The 25,003-nt window shown below is 31.1% G+C and overlaps 1 protein-coding gene across 6 annotated transcripts in view; it reads left to right on the forward strand.

Annotated features, from left to right (window-relative positions):
• Positions 1–21,906, forward strand: part of LOC139513864 (stathmin-like) — a 49,384-nt gene extending 27,478 nt beyond the window's left edge. For all 6 annotated transcript variants that reach the window (XM_071302788.1, XM_071302769.1, XM_071302807.1 and 3 more), the window contains 5 exons: positions 9,964–10,121; positions 15,133–15,324; positions 19,358–19,504; positions 19,823–19,963; positions 21,086–21,906. In XM_071302788.1, the coding sequence (XP_071158889.1) occupies positions 9,964–10,121; positions 15,133–15,324; positions 19,358–19,504; positions 19,823–19,963; positions 21,086–21,148 (701 nt within the window). In that variant the 3' untranslated portion in view covers positions 21,149–21,906. The remainder of the gene's footprint in view (positions 1–9,963; positions 10,122–15,132; positions 15,325–19,357; positions 19,505–19,822; positions 19,964–21,085) is intronic.
• Positions 21,907–25,003: the final 3,097 nt, after the last annotated feature.

Consider the following 25,003-nt stretch of genomic DNA (forward strand, 5'->3'; position numbering starts at 1 on the left):
ATATTCATGCATTTCTCGATAATAATATTTTGTTGTGTAACAGCAATTTTTCTAATAAAATATACAGAAGTATTAAAGGGATAATTCGCGATATTTCACTTTTCATCTTATTATGTTCATAATACCTTAAAAAACCTATTCACCAAGTCTTATTTTGATATGAAAACTAATAAAGAAGAAAATTGGGAATTATTGATTTTATTTCTTCAAACTTCCTGACTTATGTGACGTAGTTTAAGTCTTTTTGCATGCTGGGAGTGAATTTAATCTCATTTAAGTCTTGTTCCTTAACCATCTAATAACGCTATTTAAAGTGCATCGATGACTTTTGGTGTAGCTATTAACCAATGAAAAATAAGTGATAGCCATGCAACTTTTAAATCAGATTGTAGGATTTATGTGTGGATTTTTTTACGAATTTTAGTGATAAAAGTAAATCATACAATAGAACATTTTTATGATTTTTTTATACAAATACTTTAAACAAACATAAGAAACTGAGATGATCGATAGTGTATTAAAAATACATGTTTGTATTCTGACCTTTTTGCTTCATTCCAGCAAACATTTTCACTTGCTTGTACTGTAGAAATAAAATGTGTATTGTTTTGTGACACTTGGTGAATGTTGAATGCGTATTATTGATTTTATAGTTAAACTCAAGGTAATTAAAAGATTAGCATTATGTAATTCTAATCTTTTGATCTTCATTCAGTGAAATCTAGGCGTCACAGTTCACCATTTCAGGTGTGAACAACATTTCGTATGAATGATAAACGGGAGTCAGTGATAGTTTTAGACACAGAAATGAAAAAAAAAGAATTAAATTAATTTACGGGAGTAATAAGGTCGCACAATAACTTGATAGCTGTTGTATAATTTTATATTTTGCATAAGCTCACTTTTGAATGAATAATGACTTCTGATTACTTTTGTAACTATTAAATACTGAATTATTTTAATTCAATAAATTTATAAATAAAATTGTCTTCTAAACATGAGTGTATGAAAATTGTACTATTTTAAATTAGAATCGGCAACCTTTAATATTTCAAACAGATCATTAACAATTGCAATTATATGATTTAGTCCATCCAAAGCGATCTTTATTTACCTATTTAGGAATTAATGTTCTCATCAAAATATTTAAATCTCACAATGCATGAAGACTTCAGATATTTGCAAAAAAGGATCTTCATGGAATGGAATCGAAAAGTTACGAACAGATATTCTTTTCAAGTGTGAAAAACATCAACAAAATTTATAAATAATCGGGAACGTCCTTATTAAAATAGTCTTCGTCTCACAATTTATAATACTTTAGCTATTTGACAAACAATGTTTAAAAAAAAGACAGAAAGAATTTAATGTCATTTTTCCCTATTTTTGAATGTAATCAGAAGTCTGTTTTGACTGGCAAGAATACCCCTAAAGCGGACAAGCAGTTTATTGTTAAAATTGCTGTCATTGAATATCAAGAAAGAAAATATATCCCGAAATTGATTTGAAACTTTAATACTCTGACAATAGTTTTCTTGGAAAATATTCCCATCCCTTGGGGATTATTAGTGTACGTCCAGATGACAAAATGGCTGAATCCAGAGAATTGATACTCTAAATTTAAAATCGATGGTGATCTAGTAGAATAAAACTTTAATATCTATGAATTTGAGCATTTTTATACAGAATGGACATAATATCAATTTCTGATTTTTTTGCAAAGTTTCCCTTTAAGCCAAAAATTTGTAAAATTTTGTAAAACCAATGCAATTGTTCACTCCTATCTTTGCTCTGTATTGATTTTTACAGTAGACTTGGTAGAGAGACATTGATTTTATGTTACATCATATCTGTATTAGTCTACAAATTCTGTGCAATAAACCAGATTGGAACAAAAGTTATCTCAATGCATTCTATAGTGCATTCTTTAAATTTCCTGGAAACTTCTACAAATGGTGATTACTTTCACGTTCATTGAAGAGAAAAAAAGTATCATGTAAAATTATACTACCATATTTGAAATTGTATCATTAATTGATATAGGTATTCAAACAGTTCTAACATTAATCTTAGCGGAGCAATATTTTAAAACATAGTTTTTTCAATTCAAAACCAGACATGAGGCACTTCAGTGAGAAAGGTGTCTATTAACATGTAAGCAATATCTTTCACTCTTTTTGTTTAGGGCACAAATTTTGTACTATTAGTTCTGAGTTAAGTTTTAAACAATAAAGGTTCTTCAACAGACTCCATAGTGCATTATCAAAATAAAAGGGATGAATAAAAAATCTTTAAATTCTACAAGGTTCTACCTTCGTGTGGCATACTTTTTACTGGATATATTTTCCTCTACATCCATTTTACCTTTTTTTTATTGAGAATTTAAAGTTTTGTTTATTCTAAATTTTGAACTTTAAAATAAATGAGTTTCACTGAAGACATATACAGGATATATTTTGACAAAGTTATTCATTTCATTTATGTTTTAAAGTTTGTACAATTACCACTTTTCCATATATTTAAAAATCCGGTAAAGTTATATTTTATTCTGTAAGGCTCCAGCTCAACCTTTGGAGAACATGTCATGTTTAGCTTACTTCTATAGAATGACTATTTCATTCCTTTATATATCAGCCTTTTAGGAACACTTAAATTCTGCTAACACTTTATGTAACAAAATATAGTTAATCAATAGAACTAAATGAATAGGGATTTGAATATCAAAGGTTCATATTTGGCCTGGTTTATAGTTGACCTTACAAGGTATTTATCTAAGCAGCTTCTGAATTGACTATGATAATCTTCCAAACTTCCCAATTACTTGGAACTTGATTATATTTTAAATATTAAGATGGTACCAAACACCTTGACTAAAATTAATTTGGTTCATTTAATTTTTGGAAAGATTAGAACTTGTTCTAAATCTTTACTAAGGCACCGGCCTCCCTAACAACATGACAGGTTAGCTACTGTTACTAAATGTATTCACACTGAAACATAGTTCCCTATGGTTCTCATGTATGTGCACATAATACACATATAAACTGAAAAAATGGGTATATTATATTAGGTAATTGGGTATTGATACAATACTAGTATGATTGACAACTGTCATTATCAATAAACAATCAGAGACAAGGTAGACATTTAATTACAATGCCCTGCCTCCTAAACTGTCAATCAAATTGACCACATTACTTATCAACCTCAGTCTTACATAACTATACAAACCCTGCAATAAACAATTTAATATACAAATATTTGACCTAATAATTGAATATTAGATATTCATAAAGTGATTCTGTAAATTATATCTGAAAGATAAATGATTAATGGATTAACAAGATCTTTTTAAAAAAAATGGAATATGAATATAAATATGAATATATAAAAGGTATTTAAGTAAGGCATATAATTTACTTGATAAATTTCCAATAATCATCTGTAATTAATCAACAATTAAGATTAGTTCAATTTTTTAATGGCCCAGCAACGAAGTTGTCGGTGCCTTATAGTTTTACCCTTGTCCGTCATTCCGCAACAAACCATTATACAGAGTTTTTTTCTAAACGCCTTCAGATATTGGGCTGATTTTTGGTATGTGAGTTAACCATGATGAGTTACAGATCAAATTTAAGTTTGGTTCCGCTCCATAAATTTTTGCCGAAATTACGGGCTTTGGACTTTGAAAAATTGTTGAAAATCACAGTTATGGGCCTTTTTCAAAAAATGTGGATTTTCTTGTACAATCAATATTTCTAAAAAAGTGTAAATATTTTTATCCAATTTTTAGATACACCATTTAGTTTTTGGTGTGTGTAACAAGTTCCAGCAAATTCAATATGAAATTTAGCTACAGAAATTGCTTCCAGTGGGTTTCAAAGGGTCCAAAAACCCCAAAATTGCTTGTACGAAATTGAAAAACTAGTCTTTTTTAAATGCTGGTTTTACTCCCCAGCGGAAATTATTATTTTTCTTTTGTTATTATAAATATATAGGTATCACTGCAGGTATGTATACACAAATACAGGGAATTATTAGATTTTATTAGCATTTTTTTTTACTTTTCATTTCGTACTTAAAAAAATGTCAACTACATAACACAAATGAAATAATGTTGCCAATAAACAACTGATTATATCCCTTGTAACTAAGGAAGTGTTCTCTACTTACTCTTCATCCTCTGATGACGTGCTTAAAGTTACAGGATGACATCATTGATTCATTTCATTATAGATTAGTTTTGGTGAGTACAAATTACTCCGTAATTTTATTCTATGTCATCTTTGTAACGGCAAAAACATTGATAAATTTTGGCATAAATATTTTTTTTTACATAAATCATTCAAAGTCTATAATACTGACTCCAATTCAATAAAAACCATTTATCTGGTAGTATAAGGGTCAAGAAAAACATCCAAAAACCACAAATAGGTCAACTACATAACGGTCAACTACATAATGCAGTGAATCGTTATGTAGTTGACAAAAAGCGTTATGTAGTTGACAATGCTGAATTAAATTCACTTTAAAATATGTTTCTAAAAAGTGTTATTTTAACCATGTTAACTGTTTTGAAAAAAGTGTGATGATTTTTATGGAAATATATATCAAGCAAAATGTAAATATTATTAAAAAAAAATTAGGGACCGAAACTAAATCCGTTATGTAGTTGACATATGTCCCATACTTGTTTCTATGTTATTTTTTAAAATATTTTTGTAGTAGCATTTAAGATTGCATATTTTTATTTCAGGTTGTATGGTTGTTAAACTGTTCAATTTCATATATTAAAGTTGAAAATTGAATAATTTTTTGTATTGTTATTTCACAACTGAAATATCCACATTTTTTGAAAATGACCCATATATAGATTTTTTTCCAAACGCCTTCAGATATTGGGCTGCTTTTTGGTATGTGAGTTAACCATGATGAGTTACAGGTCAAGTTTAAGCTTAGTTCTGCTCTGCTAATTTTTGCTAAAATTACAGGCTTTGGACTTTGATGAATTATTGAAAATCACAGTTATACAGATTTTTTTTCTATACGCCTCCAGATTTTGAGCTGATGTTTGATATGTGAGACTTCCATCATGTTTGTGTCCACATGTGTTTATATTGAAATTGCAGATTTTTCAACTTTTTGGAACGGGGCCATTAGTGTAGCTTTGACACATCTAGTTTTATCAGGAATTGGCTTGAAACAGTTTTAAAATTTTAAGTTTATTAGTTTATTCCCCATCAATCATTATGTCTATTTTAGTCATTTGAATTTTTATTAGAAGTGAATATATATTTTTGCAATCAAGGAAGAATCCACATTTCAATAAAATAAAAAGTTTTTTAATTTGTTTACATTGAAAAAGTACATTTCCAATGCCCTGTGTTGAAAAATACTTTAAAAATTGATCAAAAGGCACTCTACAACTTTTAATCTTCAATGTCTTATTACCTCTGTTTCAACTTACAAAATGCCTCAAAACAACATTTTTAGATTATTTTTGTTGACACTTTAAAGTTCTTAGCTGTTGGTCTAGAATTTATGTCTTACATGGATAGTTGGTAACATTTACAAGAAGAATTTTTGATTTGCAATTTTTTGTTTTTTTGAAACATGTTCTGAACAGGCAACATTATTTGGGTAAGATATAAACTGCAGTTTAAATAAAATTGTGCAAATTAAGAGACCCATATTATTGTCGAGCCTGCAACCTTTGTTGCAGAAAGCTCGACAGGGATAGTGATCCGGCGGCAGCGGCGGCGGTGTTAGCTCACTTCTTAAAAGCTTTATATTTTAGAAGGTGGAAGACCTGGATGCTTCATACTTTGTATATAGATGCCTCATGTTACGAAGTTTCCGTCAGTCACATGTCCAATGTCCTTGACCTCATTTTCATGGTTCAGTGACCACTTGAAAAAAAAGTTCAGATTTTTTGTAATGTTGATTCTCTTTTATTATAAGTAATAGGATAACTATATTTGATATGTGCGTACCTTGCAAGGTCTTAATGCCCGTCAGACAGTTTTCACTTGACCTCGACCTCATTTCATGGCTCAGTGAACAAGGTTAAGTTTTGGTGGTCAAGTCCATATCTCAGATACTATAAGCAATAGGGCTAGTATATTCGGTGTATGGGAGGACTGTAAGGTGTACATGTCCAACTGGCAGGTGTCATCTGACCTTGACCTCATTTTCATGGTTCAGTGGTTATAGTTAAGTTTTTGTGTATTGGTCTGTTTTTCTCATACTTTATGCAATAGGTCTACTATATTTGTTGTATGGAATGATTGTAATGTGATCATGTCTAGCGGACAGATGTCATCTGACCTTGACCTCATTTTCATGGTTCAGTGGTCAAAGTTAAGTTTTTCAGTTTTGGTCTTTTTATCTGATACTATACGCCTTACGTCAACTATATTTAGTGTATGGAAATATTTTATGATTTATATATTAGTCGCGCAGGTTTTATTTGACCTTGACCTCATTTTCACGGTTCATTGCTCAGTGTTAAGTTTTTGTGTTTTGGTCTATTTTTCTTAAACTATAAGTATTAGGTCAACTATATTTGTTTTATGGAAGCATTGTTAGCTGTACATGTCAGCCTGGCATGGTTCATCTGACCTTGACCTCATTTTCATGGTTCATTGGTCTTTGTTTAGTTATCTTGGTTGATGTAACGTTTATGTGACAGTTGTAATAAAGCTTTATACTTAGGACTATCAACATAATATCAATGATTAGTAAAGAAGGCGAGACATTTCAGTGTGTGCACTCTTGTTTAATTTGAGCTCATTTTATCCTCACACTGTAAAATAACTTTTCCTTCTAAATACCTGCTGTTAATGCAATTTTCAGCAATAGTGCTTTATTAATGTTCATATTTCCCCACCTTACCTTAATATGAAATTATTCAAACTACTCTTCTAATCTTTCCATGAGGGATTTCCATCACTTTGATTATAAAAGTTTTAACAAAATATCCACTTTGATCCTGTGACAAAAATAAAAAAGTTACTTTTTCTTTACATAATTGGTGAAAAAGTATCATGTTTTTTGTACTTGAATGTAAAAATTAGTTAATTAGCTTCACTTAAAATCAGAGATCAGGCATCCATCATTTCAAAGGTAGTTATTATGTCTTTGGTGGTCAACCCCTTGGGACCACCACTTATTGAGAACTTTGTTATCCATATTTGACTTATAAATGGACTTAGTTTTTTTGCCAGTGAACATTACATAGAGTCTGCAGTTATAGTTTTTAAAACAATTTTTAGATAGATAAGCCATCTTGGATTTTTACCAAACTTGGACAAGCTATTTACAATCAAAAGATAGTATCTACTGTAGTAGAAAATCATTAATGATTTTCCAAATTTTTGTTGAGCTTGTGACTTATAGAGAAAGGAGGCAAGACTTGGTTTTTTCGGAATTATTTTTCAAATGATATTCCTTTTTTGGTGCAAAACAGGGTTTTCTTTTTCAATTTAAACTGGCTTAAAATGATGTTTTTTCTATAGCTCTTTATATATTTATGTCCTGAATCTCCTCTCTAATTTTTGTGACGGAGTCAAAAAGCGAGACATAGGTATGCGGTTTCCGGCGGCGATGGCGTCAACAATTGTATTAGTTTGTGATTAGGTCTAGTTTATGGTGAACCACTAGTGATAGGTCAATCATATTTGGTATGCAGTTGTATAAGCATTGGCACATCTCATTTCCATGGAGATTATTTGGTCCTGTCCCTTCAGTCATGGTCTAATGACTTCAAAACTTTTGCTTATTTTACATGTATTAGTTTGTGATTAGGTCAGTTTATGTGGAACCACAAGTGGTAGGTCAATGATATTTGGTATGTAGTTGAATAAGCATTGGCACATCTCATTTCCATGAAGATTATTTGGCCCTGCCCCTTCAGTCATGGTCTATTGATTTCAAAACTTTTGCTTATTTTACATGTATTAGTAAGTGATTAGGTCAGTTCATGTGGAACCACAAGTGGTAGGTCAATGATATTTGGTATGCAGTTGTATGAGCATTGGCATATCTCATTTCCATGGAGATAATTTGGCTCCACCCCCTTAGTCATGGTCTATTGACTGAAAATTTTTCAAAGTTATCCGTCTTAGTTTGTGATTAAGTCATTTCAAGGGGAACCATTAGTGGAGTTAACGGTATTCAGTTGTATAAGCATTGGCACATCTCATTTCCATAGAGAATATTTGGCCATGCCCCTTAGTCACAGTCTAATGACTTTGAAACTTATCTTAGTTTACATGTATTAGTTTGTGATTAGATCAGTTTAAGATGAAGTGCTAATGTTAAGTCAATGATATTTGGTATGTATATTTATTGGCATCTGCAAGTGTCGTTTCCATGGAGATTATTTAGCCCCACCCCCTCTTCATGGTTCATTGACTTTGAAACTTTTTCATAGTTTACAAGTTAATGATTGTATTGAGGTTTGAGATCGACTTTTAATAAGTCGATGGTATTTGGTATGCAGTTGTATTAGCATTGGCACATCTCATTTACATGGAGATTGTTGAGCCATGTTACTCAGTCATGGTTCATTCACAGACTTTGAATATTTGCATAACTTGTGTAAGATGTTAAAATATTGCTATTTTGATTTCAACATTTGCATAATCAAAATTACAAAAAGGCGAGACATATCTCTGTGATAACAGTTTATGTTGACAATAATAATGACCCCAATATTTTATTTTTATCTTAGTGAAATACATTTTAATCATAACTGATATTTAACAATTTGACAAGACCATAGGATTGCCCAGTGTGGGTGTTTTTTGTCGAGCCTGCAACTTTTGTTGCAGAAAGCTCAACATAGGGATAGTGATCCGGCGGCGGCGTTAGCTAACTTCTTAAAAGCTTTATATTTTAGAAGGTAGAAGACCTGGACGCTTCATACTTTGTATATAGATGCCTCATGTTACGAACTTTCCGTCAGTCACATGTCCAATGTCCTTGACCTCATTTTCATGGTTCAGTGACTACTTGAAAAAAAGGTTAAGATTTTTTGTAATGTTAAATTCTCTCTTATTATAAGTAGTTGGATAACTATATTTGGTATGTGCGTACCTTGCAAGGTCCTCATGCCTGTTAGACAGTTTTCACTTGACCTCGACCTCATTTCATGGATCAGTGAAGAAGGTTAAGTTTTGGTGGTCAAGTCCATATCTCAGATACTATAAGCAATAGGTCTTGTATATTCGGTGTATGGAAGGACTGTAAGGTGTACATGTCCAACTGGCAGGTGTCATCTGACCTTGACCTCATTTTCATGGTTCAGTGGTTATAGTTAAGTTTTTGTGTTTTGGTCTGTTTTTCTTATACTATATGCAATAGGTCTACTATATTTGGTGTATGGAATGATTGTAAGGTGTACATGTCTAGCTGACAGGTGTCATCTGACCTTGACCTCATTTTTATGGTTCAGTGGTCAAAGTTAAGTTTTTTAGTTTTGGTCTATTTTTCTAATACTTTATGCATTTGGTCAACTATATTTGGTGTATGGAAATATTTTATGATCTATAAGTCGGTTACGCAGGTTTTATTTGACGTTGACTCATTTTCACGGTCCATTGCTAAGTGTTAAGTGTTTGTGTTTTGGTCTGTTTTTCTTAATTTATAAGCAATAAGTCAACTATATTTGTTGTATTGAAGAATTGTTAGCTGTACATGTCAGCCTGGCATGGTTCATCTGACCTTGACCTCATTTTCATGGTTCATTGATCAATGTTTCATTTTCTTGGTTGATGTTGAGTTTATGTGACAGTTGTAATAAAGCTTTATATTTAGGTCTATCAACATAATATGAATGATTAGTAAAGAAGGCGAGACATTTCAGCGTGTGCACTCTTGTTGTACTTGGCATGAAAAGGTTACTTAGGAATGTCATTGCATGGTTTGTGAAATGATTTGACTTCAGAATTTCTTTTACAGAAGGAGCCAAACGTAGTACTGGAGGAGTTGCTTATGATTACATTCTTAAGCCAGCCTCAGACAATGTCCTTCCTAGACCAATATCACCCCCTAAAGAGAAGCCTATTACCCAAGAGGAAATTTTTAGAAAGTTGAAGGCAGCAGAAGAAAGAAGACAGGTAGGTAGATATATTGTGTTGATGCTTTATGTGCTCACTTTGCACATTTTAAGATATCATTTTCCAAACTGAAACGTTCATAGTTAGTTAAAAATAAAAATATGACATTTGAGTACAGGCTTATCATATGTCATGAAGTTTCTATCTGACATATGATCGTTGTCCTTCATGTCAATTTAATGATTCAACAACTTCTTGATTTTTTATTTTTTTTGTTTTGTCATGTGAATTTCTCACTTATTATGGATAATAGGACAAATATATATATCTGATATATGGGTTCCTTGCAAGGTCTACATGTCTATCAGACAGGGTTTACATGACCTGGATATCATTTCATGGTTCATTGGTCAATGTTTAATTTTGTAATTAGGCCTGTTTCTCTGATACCATAAGCAATGAGTTAACTATAATTGTCGTATGGTATGATTTTAAGGAGTGCATGTCTTCCTGGCAATGTTCATCTGACCTTGACCTCATTTATATTGATCAATGATAGCATTCATTTTATTTGTAACTATAAAAAAAGACCATGTGGTATGATTGCTAATGAGATAACTGTCCACAAGAGACCAAAATGACACAGAAATTAACAACTATAGGTCACTGTACTGCCTTTAACAATGAGCAAAGCCCATTAGTAGCCTTCAGAACTTATATTTCCATGGAGATTATTTGAACCATCTTCCTCAGTCATGGTCTTTAACCTTGAATCTTTTTGTTCCGTTGAAAATGAATAAGTTTGTGATTTAATAGGTCAGTGATAAGGTAATCAATAGTTGTAGGTCAGTTATATTTGGTATGAAGATGCATTAACATTGCCAAACCTTATTTTCATGAGAAATCTGTCACCAAGAGCCAATGCACGTCGAGTTTAAGGGGGACTATCGAACATGCACAGCCCAAGGCACAGGGGGTCAGTCTTTCGCAAGACTTAAGCAATGGCAGGCAAAACTATAAAGCAAGCAGCAAGTTGTAACAGTTTTATATAGTAACAGGTCCAAATACTAATAATGATGCCAAAACAATTTACAAACAAATAAAATCCAAATGTTCCAATTAATAAAGTCACTAATTTCACTAATCCAATTCACAGTTTAAAGTTAAAGTCCAAAATGTTCGAAATATTCCAAGTTAAAGTTGTGTTGAGCTGTCTTTTGAGTTAGCGTTTCTCCTGAGTAGCTGAGCCTGGTTGGCTTTGGAAGCACTCCTATCTGGATAACACCGACGAGACTACACTGACGACTACATCATGACTACCTTGTGACTACATCGTGACTTCAATTAATTCAAAAAAGTTGATGGTCCAATATATAGCACATCGAATAAAAGCTCAAATTATGACGAGTATTACTAACTATAAATTTTTGTAATTTGAGTAATCAAAATTTACTACAAAACTGCCAAAGGTAAAAACTAAGAATAGTGTCAATTTAATTAAGCTAATTAAAAGATAAGTTAATTATATTACTTTTGACTTGAGTAATTAGTGACATGCTGACAGAACAAAATTTACCTGACATAATAATTTTACAATTTTCCTTTTGATAAAATCAAAATAAAATGTTTTCAAAAAATGACATAAAAAACTTTAAATACAAAAACTACCCTATAACATATTTCCCTCCGCTCAAATATGTTTGTCCTCAAACATTAAAAAACAAAAGATTATCACAAAGAATGCAGATGATTTAAAAAAAAAAACAATATAAAATCTGAACATTAACTAAGTTGATAATCATGATAATAAGTCAGTGATTACATAAAATAGAATAACACATAGAACATTACATATTTAAAAAGAAGATAAAACACAGATACTCATCCTCACACACAAACATACTGGGTGCAACTTGCACAAGATGACCAAGTCTTATACAAGTGCATGGTGTAAAACTGAGTGGTCAATCCAGCTATACACCATTTGATTTACCAGTACATTCACAAGCTAAAGAATCACAAAAAGAAATCATACAAACATTGATAAAAAAAAACATTGCTATTTATATTAAGCATATACATTCAAGACATTCACAATATTTACTATATTAGTTGGAAGTAAAAATATATATTTATATATATCTTGTGATAAAAATTGACATCATTTCAATTACACAACACTTTGTTTTCTTTTTAAAGAATCAACAATAATCATTCTGATTACTACATTAACACTCAAAAAATATTCATAATACACTAAATCTAGGAGTCTTTAAAACAAATCATTATCAGCATAAAAATAAGTTCAGATTACAAACACTCTTTAGCTATGGTATTTCACCACTGTTCATGCTGTTCCTTTTTATTCTCACTATTGTCATGACGGTTGGTTGCTGTGACTTCAGAAGAAGTGGTCTTGATTTGAAGGTACATTTTTCAGCTAATACACTCTACAAGTTTGAATCTACTGGTTTATTTACTATCAAGTAAACTGATAATCCAGAGGTACGTTAATAGAATGGCAGCAAACGTCCGATCAAGAATATGACATTCTTCAAGTGGTCATGCATGCAGGACTTCAGTATCTGTCACGATGGTTCCTTGGAAAGCGGCAATTGAATGACAAGTTAATTTTCTTGGCCTTTTCTGACAACTGTATGGAGTAGACATCGATCTTTGAACCCGGTGTTGAAAGCTTTCTGCCATAACTGTCGTTGCTATTTCTAAAGATGTGATGCTGATTCTGTGTCCAGTGTGTTCTTCTTTTACAAATGATTCTCTGCTGTAAAGGTGGGAAGGCTTGCACATTTTGATCTTTTGCAGCACCATATATTCTTAATTCTTTTCTTTCCCATGACTTCTACTAAAAGAATTTTGGCTATATTAGATAAAATATATTTACAGAATAAAAAGACAATATGCTATATAAAATGTGTGTAAAACTACAAAATGTCTTAAATTTATTAGCAGTCTCAATAATTTATATATATTCACAACTTTTCTTTGAAGAAACTTTTTGCTTTGATAACTAGCAATTTAATTTCGAGAATAATTATGAATATTATTATTTCAAAAGCTACTTATCTTTAGTCTCTGTAGTAGTTTTATTTTGTTCACACACTGCAGTTGTCTTTCTTCTCAAATAGTTTGCCAACTTTGGTACAGCAACTTTTAAAGTTGAAAACTGAAACTAAACAAGATTATAATTAGACTTCTGTAAATGGTAGACTATGAAAAAAGAATTCATTTGAATACTACCAATTGCTTTTTACAGATTTAAAACTAATTTTTATTTTTAATCTATTTAGATTCAATCTTGCACAATATTTGCTGAAACTGGAAAATTAAAATATAACTGTAAAGATAGAATAGTAAATAATATTTCAATAAGTTACTTAGCTTCAATAGTTGATTCTCATTCTCTGCTGTTCCTTCAGTTGAATTTTATTTATGAAATTCCTTCACAAATTTTGTAAGTAGATAATTTAAAAGTAATTTTGAAAGCTGTTGCTAATAATAATGCCATGCCAAAGCTAAATGGATCGAAATGCTGCCCACGGGCCCGCCACCAAATCTGTCACCAAGAGCCAATGCACGTCGAGTTTAAGGGGGACTATCGAACATGCACAGCCCAAGGCACAGGGGGTCAGTCTTTCACAAGACTTAAGCAATGGCAGGCAAAACTATAAAGCAAGCAGCAAGTTGTAACAGTTTTATATAGTAACAGGTCCAAATACTAATAATGATGCCAAAACAATTTACAAACAAATAAAATCCAAATGTTCCAATTAATAAAGTCACTAATTTCACTAATCCAATTCACAGTTTAAAGTTAAAGTCCAAAATGTTCGAAATATTCCAAGTTAAAGTTGTGTTGAGCTGTCTTTTGAGTTAGCGTTTCTCCTGAGTAGCTGAGCCTGGTTGGCTTTGGAAGCACTCCTATCTGGATAACACCGACGAGACTACACTGACGACTACATCATGACTACCTTGTGACTACATCGTGACTTCAATTAATTCAAAAAAGTTGATGGTCCAATATATAGCACATCGAATAAAAGCTCAAATTATGACGAGTATTACTAACTATAAATTTTTGTAATTTGAGTAATCAAAATTTACTACAAAACTGCCAAAGGTAAAAACTAAGAATAGTGTCAATTTAATTAAGCTAATTAAAAGATAAGTTAATTATATTACTTTTGACTTGAGTAATTAGTGACATGCTGACAGAACAAAATTTACCTGACATAATAATTTTACAATTTTCCTTTTGATAAAATCAAAATAAAATGTTTTCAAAAAATGACATAAAAAACTTTAAATACAAAAACTACCCTATAACAAATATTTGGCACCACCCCTCAGACTGGATCTATTGACCTTGACTGTTTTTTTTTGTATAGTTATGCATAGTTTTATATGTCAAATAAGATTAAATAAGGTTAGTTTGAGTACATTTTTTGTAAGTCAATGGTAATTGGTATTCAGATTTATAAGCATTGACATTTCTCATTTGCATTGAGGTTTTTTGACCTGGTGCCTTCGGTCATGGTTTATTGACTTTGAATGTTTTACATAGATAACGTGATACATTTTGCCATTTTATTTTTCAATATTTTCATTACTACCAAAATAATATAATGACAAAACATAACTCTGTGTCAACAATTTGCTGCAAAAAAATCAATAATTTTGAGAAAAATGTTTTTGTGTTAGGATTTCAATGAAAATTCAAACTAAAGTGATTAGATATTCACCAAAACTCTATATATTTATGGAGAAGATATATCCAGAATTTATTTCTGGTGTCAAACTTTACAGAAAAATTATATCCAATTAATTCTTTCTGTGCCTCACAAAAAATTGTTAGCAGTTTCCTTCCTGACATATCAATTACTGTGGATTCATTATTATTCAATGGATACCAATTTTCATGGGTTTCAGTGGCACAGATGGACTAAGAAATTAAATGCTGAAAGAATGACAAATCTTCTATAGGCTTGTATGCAGACTTTGGAAAACCATAAAATTAAACATCCACTAACATCAATCAAACTTTTGTTTTTAGTCATTAGAACAACAAAAAGTACAGTTTGCTGCCAAGGAGAAAAACAGAGTACAAGAAGTATTAGCCAAATCAATGGAAGAAGAAGAAAAATTTGCCAGAGAGGTTAAAGCTAAGTTGAGAAGATCTTTGGAAGTCACTAAAGAAAATAGAAATATGCAGATACAAGCACTGCAGGAAAAGTTAAGAGACCATGTAAGAGTCTTTTTAAACATGAATGACAAGTTATTGTTTTTAAAGTCATTTATTAATTGATATGATTATAAAAGTTGAAATTGATTTTTTTTATACAAATAGCAAAATGAGGAAATTATGTGAAATTGGTTTTTAAGAATCACTTTGTCTGTATAACCGTTTAGACAATAGCCTTTGTAGTTGAATTTCTTACAGAGAATTCACTAATGATGTAGGATTATTTGAATGTCACTGTTTTAAATGTTCAAATAGGTCAAGACTTCATTCAGTCGGATGATGAGACACTTGCCAATGTTATTTTCATACAATGTCATATAGGGATCCTTATGATGGATTCCCAAAAGAAGCTTCACATATAGTTTATGTATCATGACTGTGAATGAAGTGAAATGACTTTGGTCTAATATGTCCTGCTGATAGCTAATTTTTATTCTCCAAATTCACCAACAATGGGATTACAAAAATGGATATAATGCTATTTTTTAATCCACCCATCTGATAATCCAGCTGAAGGTTAAGTTGCAGATTAAAGTGGAAGCTAGACACACAATTATTCTTATTATTTTTAGAATTGATTTTAATATTTGCACAATATGATTTTATTAAATAAAACAAATATGTTATCCTTTTTTTAAAGCCAATAATAAGATATTTGTGCAATGTTACTAAGGGGGAGGGTTTGCCATTTGTTATAGACCCCTTCCGTCTGTCAGTCCTTCCAGAATAGGGATTAGCTGGGTAACTGCTCAACAAAATTTAAATGACAGGACAAATTTTTTGTAATAACATCATGTTAAGTTTTCAAACCAGATCCCTAAATATTTACCCAGTGATTGCACAAATATATTTGATATCTTTTAAAGGAAAATTTATAATTTTCAGCCAAATTTTAAAAAGGACAGTGCTATATTTGTTTCCTATTTTATAACATAACCTTGTCAGGTATTCCATCAGTTGGCGTCTGGCATTAATCTATCAACAAACTTTAGCTATAAAAAAACTTTTGGGTAAAATGAAGTTCTTGTCCTATATTTCTTAAAAACTAAGGCAGATAGACTGTAAATGATCTCCTATTAGACAATCATCATAGAGTTATTGCCCCTGATTTTTTGGTTCACATTTCAGTTTTTGGTTATTGGTAATTTTAATCAATAAAAATGTCCTTAACAGTTCGATCTACAAATATGTTAACAAAGAAGAGATCATCAATTAAATTAACCAAGGGGTCTTTATAAAAGTTACACATTGTATTGCCTGAGAAAAAGCTTTTTTTTCTTCTTTTTTGTTGATACTATCATAAATAGAGAGAAATTATAGAAGCATTTTGTTCAGCATAATAAGATCTATATTGTCTCCTTATAGGAGTCCAATTGCCTTTAAAAATGTAAAATCTACAAATACGACAATAAGGACGAAATGGACCTCTCTAGATTTTGTCTTGCTAATCTTTTTTTTCAAATCTGTTTATTATAATTTTCAAGACAAAAGGCTAGAATGAAGAACATTTGGTTAATTTTTAAGTTAAATGCATTAGTCCTATAACAAGCTGTCTGACACTTTAGATGTAAATGGGCAGTTAAAATATTAGTAGTTAGATCAGAAAAATGTGTTGAACAATAAGATTATAGTCTCTACAAATGTGTCAACATGTAAGAAAAGAAATCAATTAGTGTGGATTCATTATTATTCTTTGCATAACTATTTTCATGTATTTTGCGGATGCAAGTAAACCACGAAATTAAATATTCAACAAATGATCAACTTTCTATAGGCTTGCATGAAAATTTTCGCAAAACCATGAAATTAAATATCCAAGACAATTTAAGTTTTCCTTAATCAACGATAAAATGAAAGGATGTTGAAATTTTCATGTTTTTTGGAGGTGAAATTCTGTTAATAGTTTGTTGGCTAATTACTCCTACAGATTGCAGAACTTTGATATTATACCAATTTCTGTGCTGTACATATACTTATGATGTGCATATTTATTATTATATGGACTAATTTTCTCTTTTCCACAAATGATAGGATGCTGATTTGTTATTGACTAAGGAAATATATGGGCTATAGTAATATTCTTTCAAAACCCCAAACCCTTTCATTTTATTTCCCTTATAAAAGGAAATTTTAAAGAAAATGTTATCTTACATTTGAGTTACATACATACTGTACAATTATCAGATATAAGAGTATATCAGCTAATAGAATAGGAATCTATACTATTAAACGAGAAGACTTCATTTTGGGTGTCGCTTCTCTTCCTTCCACAATAAATTAATCATCATGCCTCTGTGTCCTATAGGTACCATGTATTGTCGCATTTGTCATCCATTCTTATGATTATTCAGTTTGTGTTATTTTGGGAGAAAAACGAAAAAAAACTGCGTCCGCATATTTTCCGTCATTGGACGAAATTTTAAGTCAGACTAGACATCCGGTTTGTGTTTTTCTGTACTTTGTACATACCAAAGACAATGAATAACGTGTATTTGCTATCTGCTATCATTTTCAAGTTTACTATCCACGGCGGTCACTAAGTTATTATATAGAGAGGGTCTATTTTTTCTTGATAAAACCAAGCACAATCAGATATTTTCTAATGTTTTTACAGTCAGCAAATGAACCCAGTAGTAATTATGTATAATCTTGCAGACAAGAATATTTTTTTTTAACTTAATAAAAAGAAAATATTTCTAAATAAAAAAAAAAATGTATTCATTGTTTTCCTTTGTAACGTGCATTGAATTTTGAATAGTTTGCTTTTATTTAAAATAAATTAATAAAAGTGTAGTCAGTACCTTGGAAAAATTTTGATTAGATTCTGTTTTGACACAATCCGAGCATTCTGACATTTGTTATATATAATTATGTAACGTGCAGGTGGACCACATGTCATATAGTATACCACATACATATGGATATAACTTCGTTTATGGAACAAATAGAGACACAAACTAGGGATGGTAGATATTTATTCATATACATATAATAGAACATTTGATTTATTTAATAAACACAGGACTCAAAAGCAGTAAAAAAATATAAGCTGATCATTTTTGATACAATACATTGTGGTGGTGTTCAAAAGACATCTCCCTGTCCCACATTCAGGATAAGGTCAAGCTCATAAATTGCAGAGGCTTACATAATGAATATATGTTTATGGTCTAATCAGATATAGGGAAAAGGGATTTTATTTTTGGCTATCATTTTGAGTATCTGATTTGCCGGAGTCTATTGTATTTGATGAAATTATGGTTGTTGGTTTCTTGGTTTGTCTGACTTACTCCTTTGAATATCAAGAATATGCAGTGTCCCCATGATACCTTGAAAACTGAAAAAAAAAAATGGAAATTTTATTTCAGTCATTTCTGGAATGCTCTTAAAATTGACAAAAATGACCCAAAAAAGAATGAATCCAAATGTTTTGTAACAGGTTTTAAAGTTTCATTTATTACCCTTAAGCAATTCTGTGTCTACTTCAAAATCATTTGTGTAGTCTTGGAAGCTTTTGTTTAAGGTAGTTTTTTGAGGACTGTGATTAAAGCATTTTGTTGCTACAATAATCAAGCTTACAGTCAAGAGGAACTTATTAAATCTAAATTTGATTTGCCATAAAAAAAAAAAACACCACACAAATCAAATTGAAAGCTATCTGCTGTAGCCTTGCACACAACTATTATTTTTAATTGATTTCAACATTACATTTGTACGGGAATTTTTAAGCTTTAATGATATTCATACATGCATGTTCATATTCAGTGTCGATATCGGTTTCTTCATAGTATAAGAGTGGGGTAACCAAAGCTATCTGACAGGTTTAACTCTTTCAAAAACTCTTTAGATGCTGTGCGGAGCTCATACTCAGCTGTCACTGAACTGTCTAAGGTGTCAATTTTCAATTACTCAAAAGGAGAAATTTCCACTTCACAAAATAATTTGTAGTTAAGTTTTATATTGCCAATGTTTTGGTGGAGAGGTTTTGTTCCTTTATTTAAAGTAACACTCATTTTCCCATTTACAATCCATACAGTTGACAAAAGTAGAAGAAGTGTATAAAAAAAGTGATACCATGGCTAAAGACTTGCAACTAGAGGAAAAAATTACCCAGAAATTAGAAGCATCAGAAGAGAACAGAAATGCTAAGATCCAAGCCCAGCTTACCCGCCTTAGAAATCATGTAAGATATTGATAAATTCTTTTAGGTTTAAATCAAGCCCACCAAAACCAGTAGGACCATTTTAGGTGATTGGCCTGTTGTCTGTATGCTACAAATTTATTTTCTGAAACAAACAAGTTGGCATATCCCAGAGTGGAACAAAAAGGACCTCATTAGAAATGCATTTTTTTAAAAGCTTTTTCTTGTAAACTGTTTTAACAGTTATATTAATGTTGTTCATTGCTTGTTTTCAAATCATTTTTGAGCAAAATCTGTTGAAATTACAATTTTATATACAATTCCAAAACATGTCATTTTATTTGTCAATGAAATTTGCAGGCAAAACATATTGAAGATGTGTGCAAGGCTAGTGAAAATTTAGGCAAAATATCAGAGGAGAAAATCATTCTAAAAATGGAAAATGCCCTGAAAAATCGTGAGGAATATTACAGAGCCCTACAAGATCGTTTGAAGGAACATGTAAGAATGATTTTAAAAAGTGTTAGACATTTGTATTTTACATAAGAAGCTGGAAACATTAAATGTTAGAATTTTACAGTATTAGAAGTAAACAGTGTGGTAGCACATAACATTTTGTGTTTTAACCAACTGTTAGTATTTAGTTCTTTTGTATATCCCACACAACAAAGTTGCATAGGTTGTTTTTTTTACCCTTTTCTTTCCAATTACTTGGTTGTTGTCAGGAAAGCCCTTTCATTTTTGGTCTGATCCCCCTTTATAATGGAGGTTTCAAATCATCAAACCCCTGGATTAGTTTGATAGTCTGAAATCTGAAACCATTGTTGATAGCCTTTACATCAAAGTCATTTGATAATAACTGAAGACTTTACAATAAACTTTTTGGAATCTACAGGCCGAAGCTGAATGTTACGAAAATTTTAGTTCGAGTGTAGTGGCCTGTAGAGGTGATTTTTACAGGCCCAACCACGTTTTACATGCTTGGACTTAGCTGTGGTTTATTGCAAAGACTGTGTCAGAAATGAACACAGTTTGAAAAAAATGATTAGTAACCAAAAGCCACTATCTCCCTGGGGTATAAATTTGGTGGGCCTTTTGGATAATATAATTTGTAATATATTGAAACTGTTCGTTTCTTTTTTTTTTAAGAAAAGACTCAATATCCAGACAAAAACACACTGACTTCAAAGAGATTTTATTAATAAGAAACAACAAAATATTCCCAGAATAAAGCTATTATGTGAGAATTTAAAGACTAACCATGTTATGAATTGAACATCAATCAGATCCATATTGTAAAAGAATAAAAATAAGTTGCAGGGTTATTTTTGCTTATTTCATTTTCATGTAAATGCTTAAAATATCCCCAATGTGAATAATTTGTATGAAACAACAATATTAATGTGGTGCACTTTAGGTTAAATGCATGCATTAAACCGACATGAACACTAGTTCATTAAAACAGCAAAGTAATCGACTTGCTAATAGATTTATCTGTACAATAGCAGTCTAGACCACTCCAGTCTAAACTCCAGATCAGGTGGTTTTATAAAGTAATAAAATTATGTAATGCTATAAAGAAAGGAGCCTTTAAATGACAAGTGAATTATTGATTTTTTTCAGGAAAAGAAGATAGAGGAAGTACGTCGGAATAAGATGTCAATTTCAACAGGTTCAGTCCAGTAAACCACTGCTCATTTGACTTCTTGACGTTTACACGGAACATTTCATAACATCAATTTTTGACCAAATTCTTATTTGCAGTTTGCCATTTTTATTTGCTAAAATTTTGATATATTTGTTGTAATGAGTAGCATTGCATTATTTGAATAGATATTGCTATGTATTTGTACAATGTGAGTACACGTTGAATTAAAGTAAGAATTGTTCAGTAAATGTGCACAAGACAGTTTTTCGATAACATCTGAAGGGAAATCTTTTACATCACCCAAAGTTTCATACCAAAAGCCAGATCTAAAATACTCTGATTATACAAGGAAACGATACTAAAATCTAATCTTGCAGCTAAATAAAAAGAAACAAAGTCATATGGAAACTCAACCAATAACATGTACATGTATTTCTTTGGATACGTTAAGTTAAATCTTCAGAAGTATGCTGATTTGTGTATCATTGAAACTGTTTCAAACAGCAGTAGTCAGACAAATGCCTATAACAAATATATTGCACAATTACAAACACATAAGGATTCTTACGATTTTTGTAAAAAAAAGGTATTCTTGATTATTGGTACAGTGGATTCACTTTTTTTATATTGTATGAATATACTAATTTTTGTGGAGTTCATAAGAACATGTAAACTACTAATTCAAGTATTCAACAAATGTAAATTCCTTAACAAGAACAAGGAAATAAGAAACAATCATAATTGTGAAACTCACAAAATGTGTTTTTTGTATAACAATTAAAATGAATGAATCCTCCTTGTTTATCTTCTTTAGATTTTAATTTAATTTTCTCAAGTTCTTGAGATGACAACAATGAGGAGGAGTAAGGATGAATGGATGGATTGTTGATATTTGTCAAGTGGCAAATGTTACACAAAAATAAGATGTGGTATGATTGCCAATGAGACAACCCTCCACCTAATGACATAGATATTTACAACTATAGATCACTGTATGACTTATAGCAATGAGCAAAACACATACCTACTGCTTAGTCAACTAAAAGGCTCTGAAATGACAAAGAAAAGAAAGACTCATCAGGACAGGAACATGTTGATGGGATATTCATGAGAATATGAACCCTGCTTTGTACTAAACCAACAGGCTGAGGGTTTTGTTGGGGACTAGTTCACACAGTAACTGTTTGTAGTAGACTTGTCATCAAGATAGCAAGCTGATCAGCCTTTTCTCTTACTCATAAATGCAACATGCTTAGTGGAGTAGCAATTTTCAGATGGAAGTAATTGTCCAAAATGGTGTTGTTTCTTACAGTGTGCTTGTCAGTCATACTTTTTCGACAATTGGACAGGGTTTACCTGAATTTGATTTCATTTCATGGTTCAGTGATCAGTTATTCAACTTTAGGGATTAAGTGAGTATGTGCCAAGATACCAAACAAAAACTATAATTGTGGGAGAATGAAATTTCAATGGAAAAATCTGTTGATGGTTTTTGTCGCCTGCAAGATCAACATAGGGATATTGATCGGTGGCATCATTAACTAACTTCTAAAGGATTATGTACCCTTGTGTTGATTCAATGCTAAACATGAAAATTTTATAGAAAATCCACAGCCTTTATCTTGTACTCTCATATTTGGCAATTTGATAACTAATAGATATAGGATTATTGCATGCAGTGCTAGCATTGATTTCCTTAAAACAAGTTTATTAATGTAGTTATTGGTTAAAACAAATAAAAATATGGACCAAATCAAGTACACCCTTTAGGGTGCGCTCGACTTTAGCACCTCAGCACGAGGTATTTTGGAATTTAAAGGTTAATTAGAACTTTTTGTAAAAAATAAGCACAAGCACATCATAGAAAAAGCAAGTAAGTGATCTATATTTCAAAGGAGTAGGTCCGGTAAGGCCCCTTTTTGGCCCAAAAATATAACAGTTTTACAAAATTGTTAAGATGTAAACTTTTAGTTATTTATTGGACAGATGAATGCTTCTGCTACATAAATATGGACTGTTTTTGACAATACAATGCACATATATCGGGTTGTAGCATCATTAAGTCATGCTAAATTACCGAAATCTTCAAAATTCTATAATTTTAGTTAAATTTTAGACGGTTTTTGTGTAAAACGAAAGTGGCCGCATTCGTGTTCATCCTTAATATTGCAATATAAGTTGTATTTTATGATAATACATAACATATACAAAGGTTGTGGATGAACATGGATGCGGCCACTTTCATTTTTGACAAAAACAATCTGAAAAGTGACGTTTTTTTGCATATTTGAGAGATTTTTCATATTTGAGCTTCAATCGGATCGTTTTTAATGACTTAATCAGTTAAAATCTTTCACATAAACTTATTGAATCAAGTGAAATAGACACTTAAGTGTTTAAAAAGTGGTCAAAATCTTTCGTCAGATGAAACTGAAATTTGAGGCCAAAATGAGTCCTTACCGGACCTACTCCTTTTATAACAAAAATATCTGTATTAAAGGCTGTGGATTTTCTATAAAAAATCTTGGTTTATTTGCCACAAAGAAATGTTTTTCTATTAAATGCAATGAAACAGTAAATAATAATTCTTTGCATCAAATTTCCCCTTGGTATATGTACAAAATGGTCTATCTCTATTATTCATCATATGTGTAGTTTTGATACAATTGAAGTTTGAAAAGTTCGTACAAAAATGGCTACAGAAGGGGTCATAAACCTTAAAAGCTTAAATTTTCGATGGTGGAAGACCTGAATGCTTCATACTTTGTATATAGATGCCTTATGTTAGAAGGTTTCTGTCAGTCATATGTCCATTGTCCATGACCTCATTTTCATGGTTCAGTGACTACTTGAAAAAAAAGTTAAGGTTTATGATATTTTTATAATGTTAATTTCTCTCTTATTATGAGTAATAGGATATCTACATTTGGTATGTGCGTACCTTGCAAGGTTTTCATGCCCGGCAGACAGTTTTCACTTGACCTTGGCCTCCTTTCATGGATCAGTGAACAAAGTTAAGTTTTGGTGGTCAAGTCCATATCTCAGATACAATAAGCAATAGGTCTATTATATTTGGTATATGGAAGTATTGTAAGGTGTACATGTCCAGTTGGCAGGTGTCATCTGACCTTGACCTCATTATCAGGGTTCATTGATTATAGTTTTAAGTTTTTGTGTTTTTTTCTATACTGTATGCAATAGCCTATTAGGTCTATTATATTTGTTGTATGGAATGATTGTTAGGTGTACATGTCCAACTGGCAGGTGTCATCTGAATTCATTTTCATTGGTCAAAGTTAAGTTTTTTAATTTTATAATTTTTTTTCTAATACTATATATGCAACAGGTCAACTATATTGGTGTATGGAACTATTTTATGGTGTAAATGACAGTCTCGCAGGTTTTATTTGACCTTGACTTCATTCTCACTGTTCATTGCTCAGTGTTAAGTTTTTATGTTTTTGTCTGTTTTTTTGTCGAAAAAGCGAGACATAGCTATCCTACATTCCCTCTGCGTCGTCCACAAATATTCACTCTGTGGTTAAAGTTTTTGAATGTTAAATTCTTTCTGAAACTATCCTGGATTTCTTGTTAATAGTCATAAGAAAATATCCAGAAGTAAATTTTTGTAAAAACAAAATTCCTGTTTTTCAGTATTTTACTTATACATGGACTTTTTCAGTATTTTACTTATACATGGACTTAGTTTTTCTGCCAAGAAACATTACATTCACTCTTGTGGTTAATTTTTTTTAAATTATAATATTTTTCTTAAACTTTCCTGGATTTGTACCAAACTTGCACAGAAGCTTGTTTATGATCAAAAGCTAGTATCTAGAAGGAAATTTTGTTAAAATTTTGTACCTGTTTTTCCGTATTTTACATAAAAATGG

This window comes from Mytilus edulis, chromosome 1 (genome assembly GCF_963676685.1).
Source record: "Mytilus edulis chromosome 1, xbMytEdul2.2, whole genome shotgun sequence".
Lineage (NCBI taxonomy): Eukaryota > Metazoa > Mollusca > Bivalvia > Mytilida > Mytilidae > Mytilus > Mytilus edulis.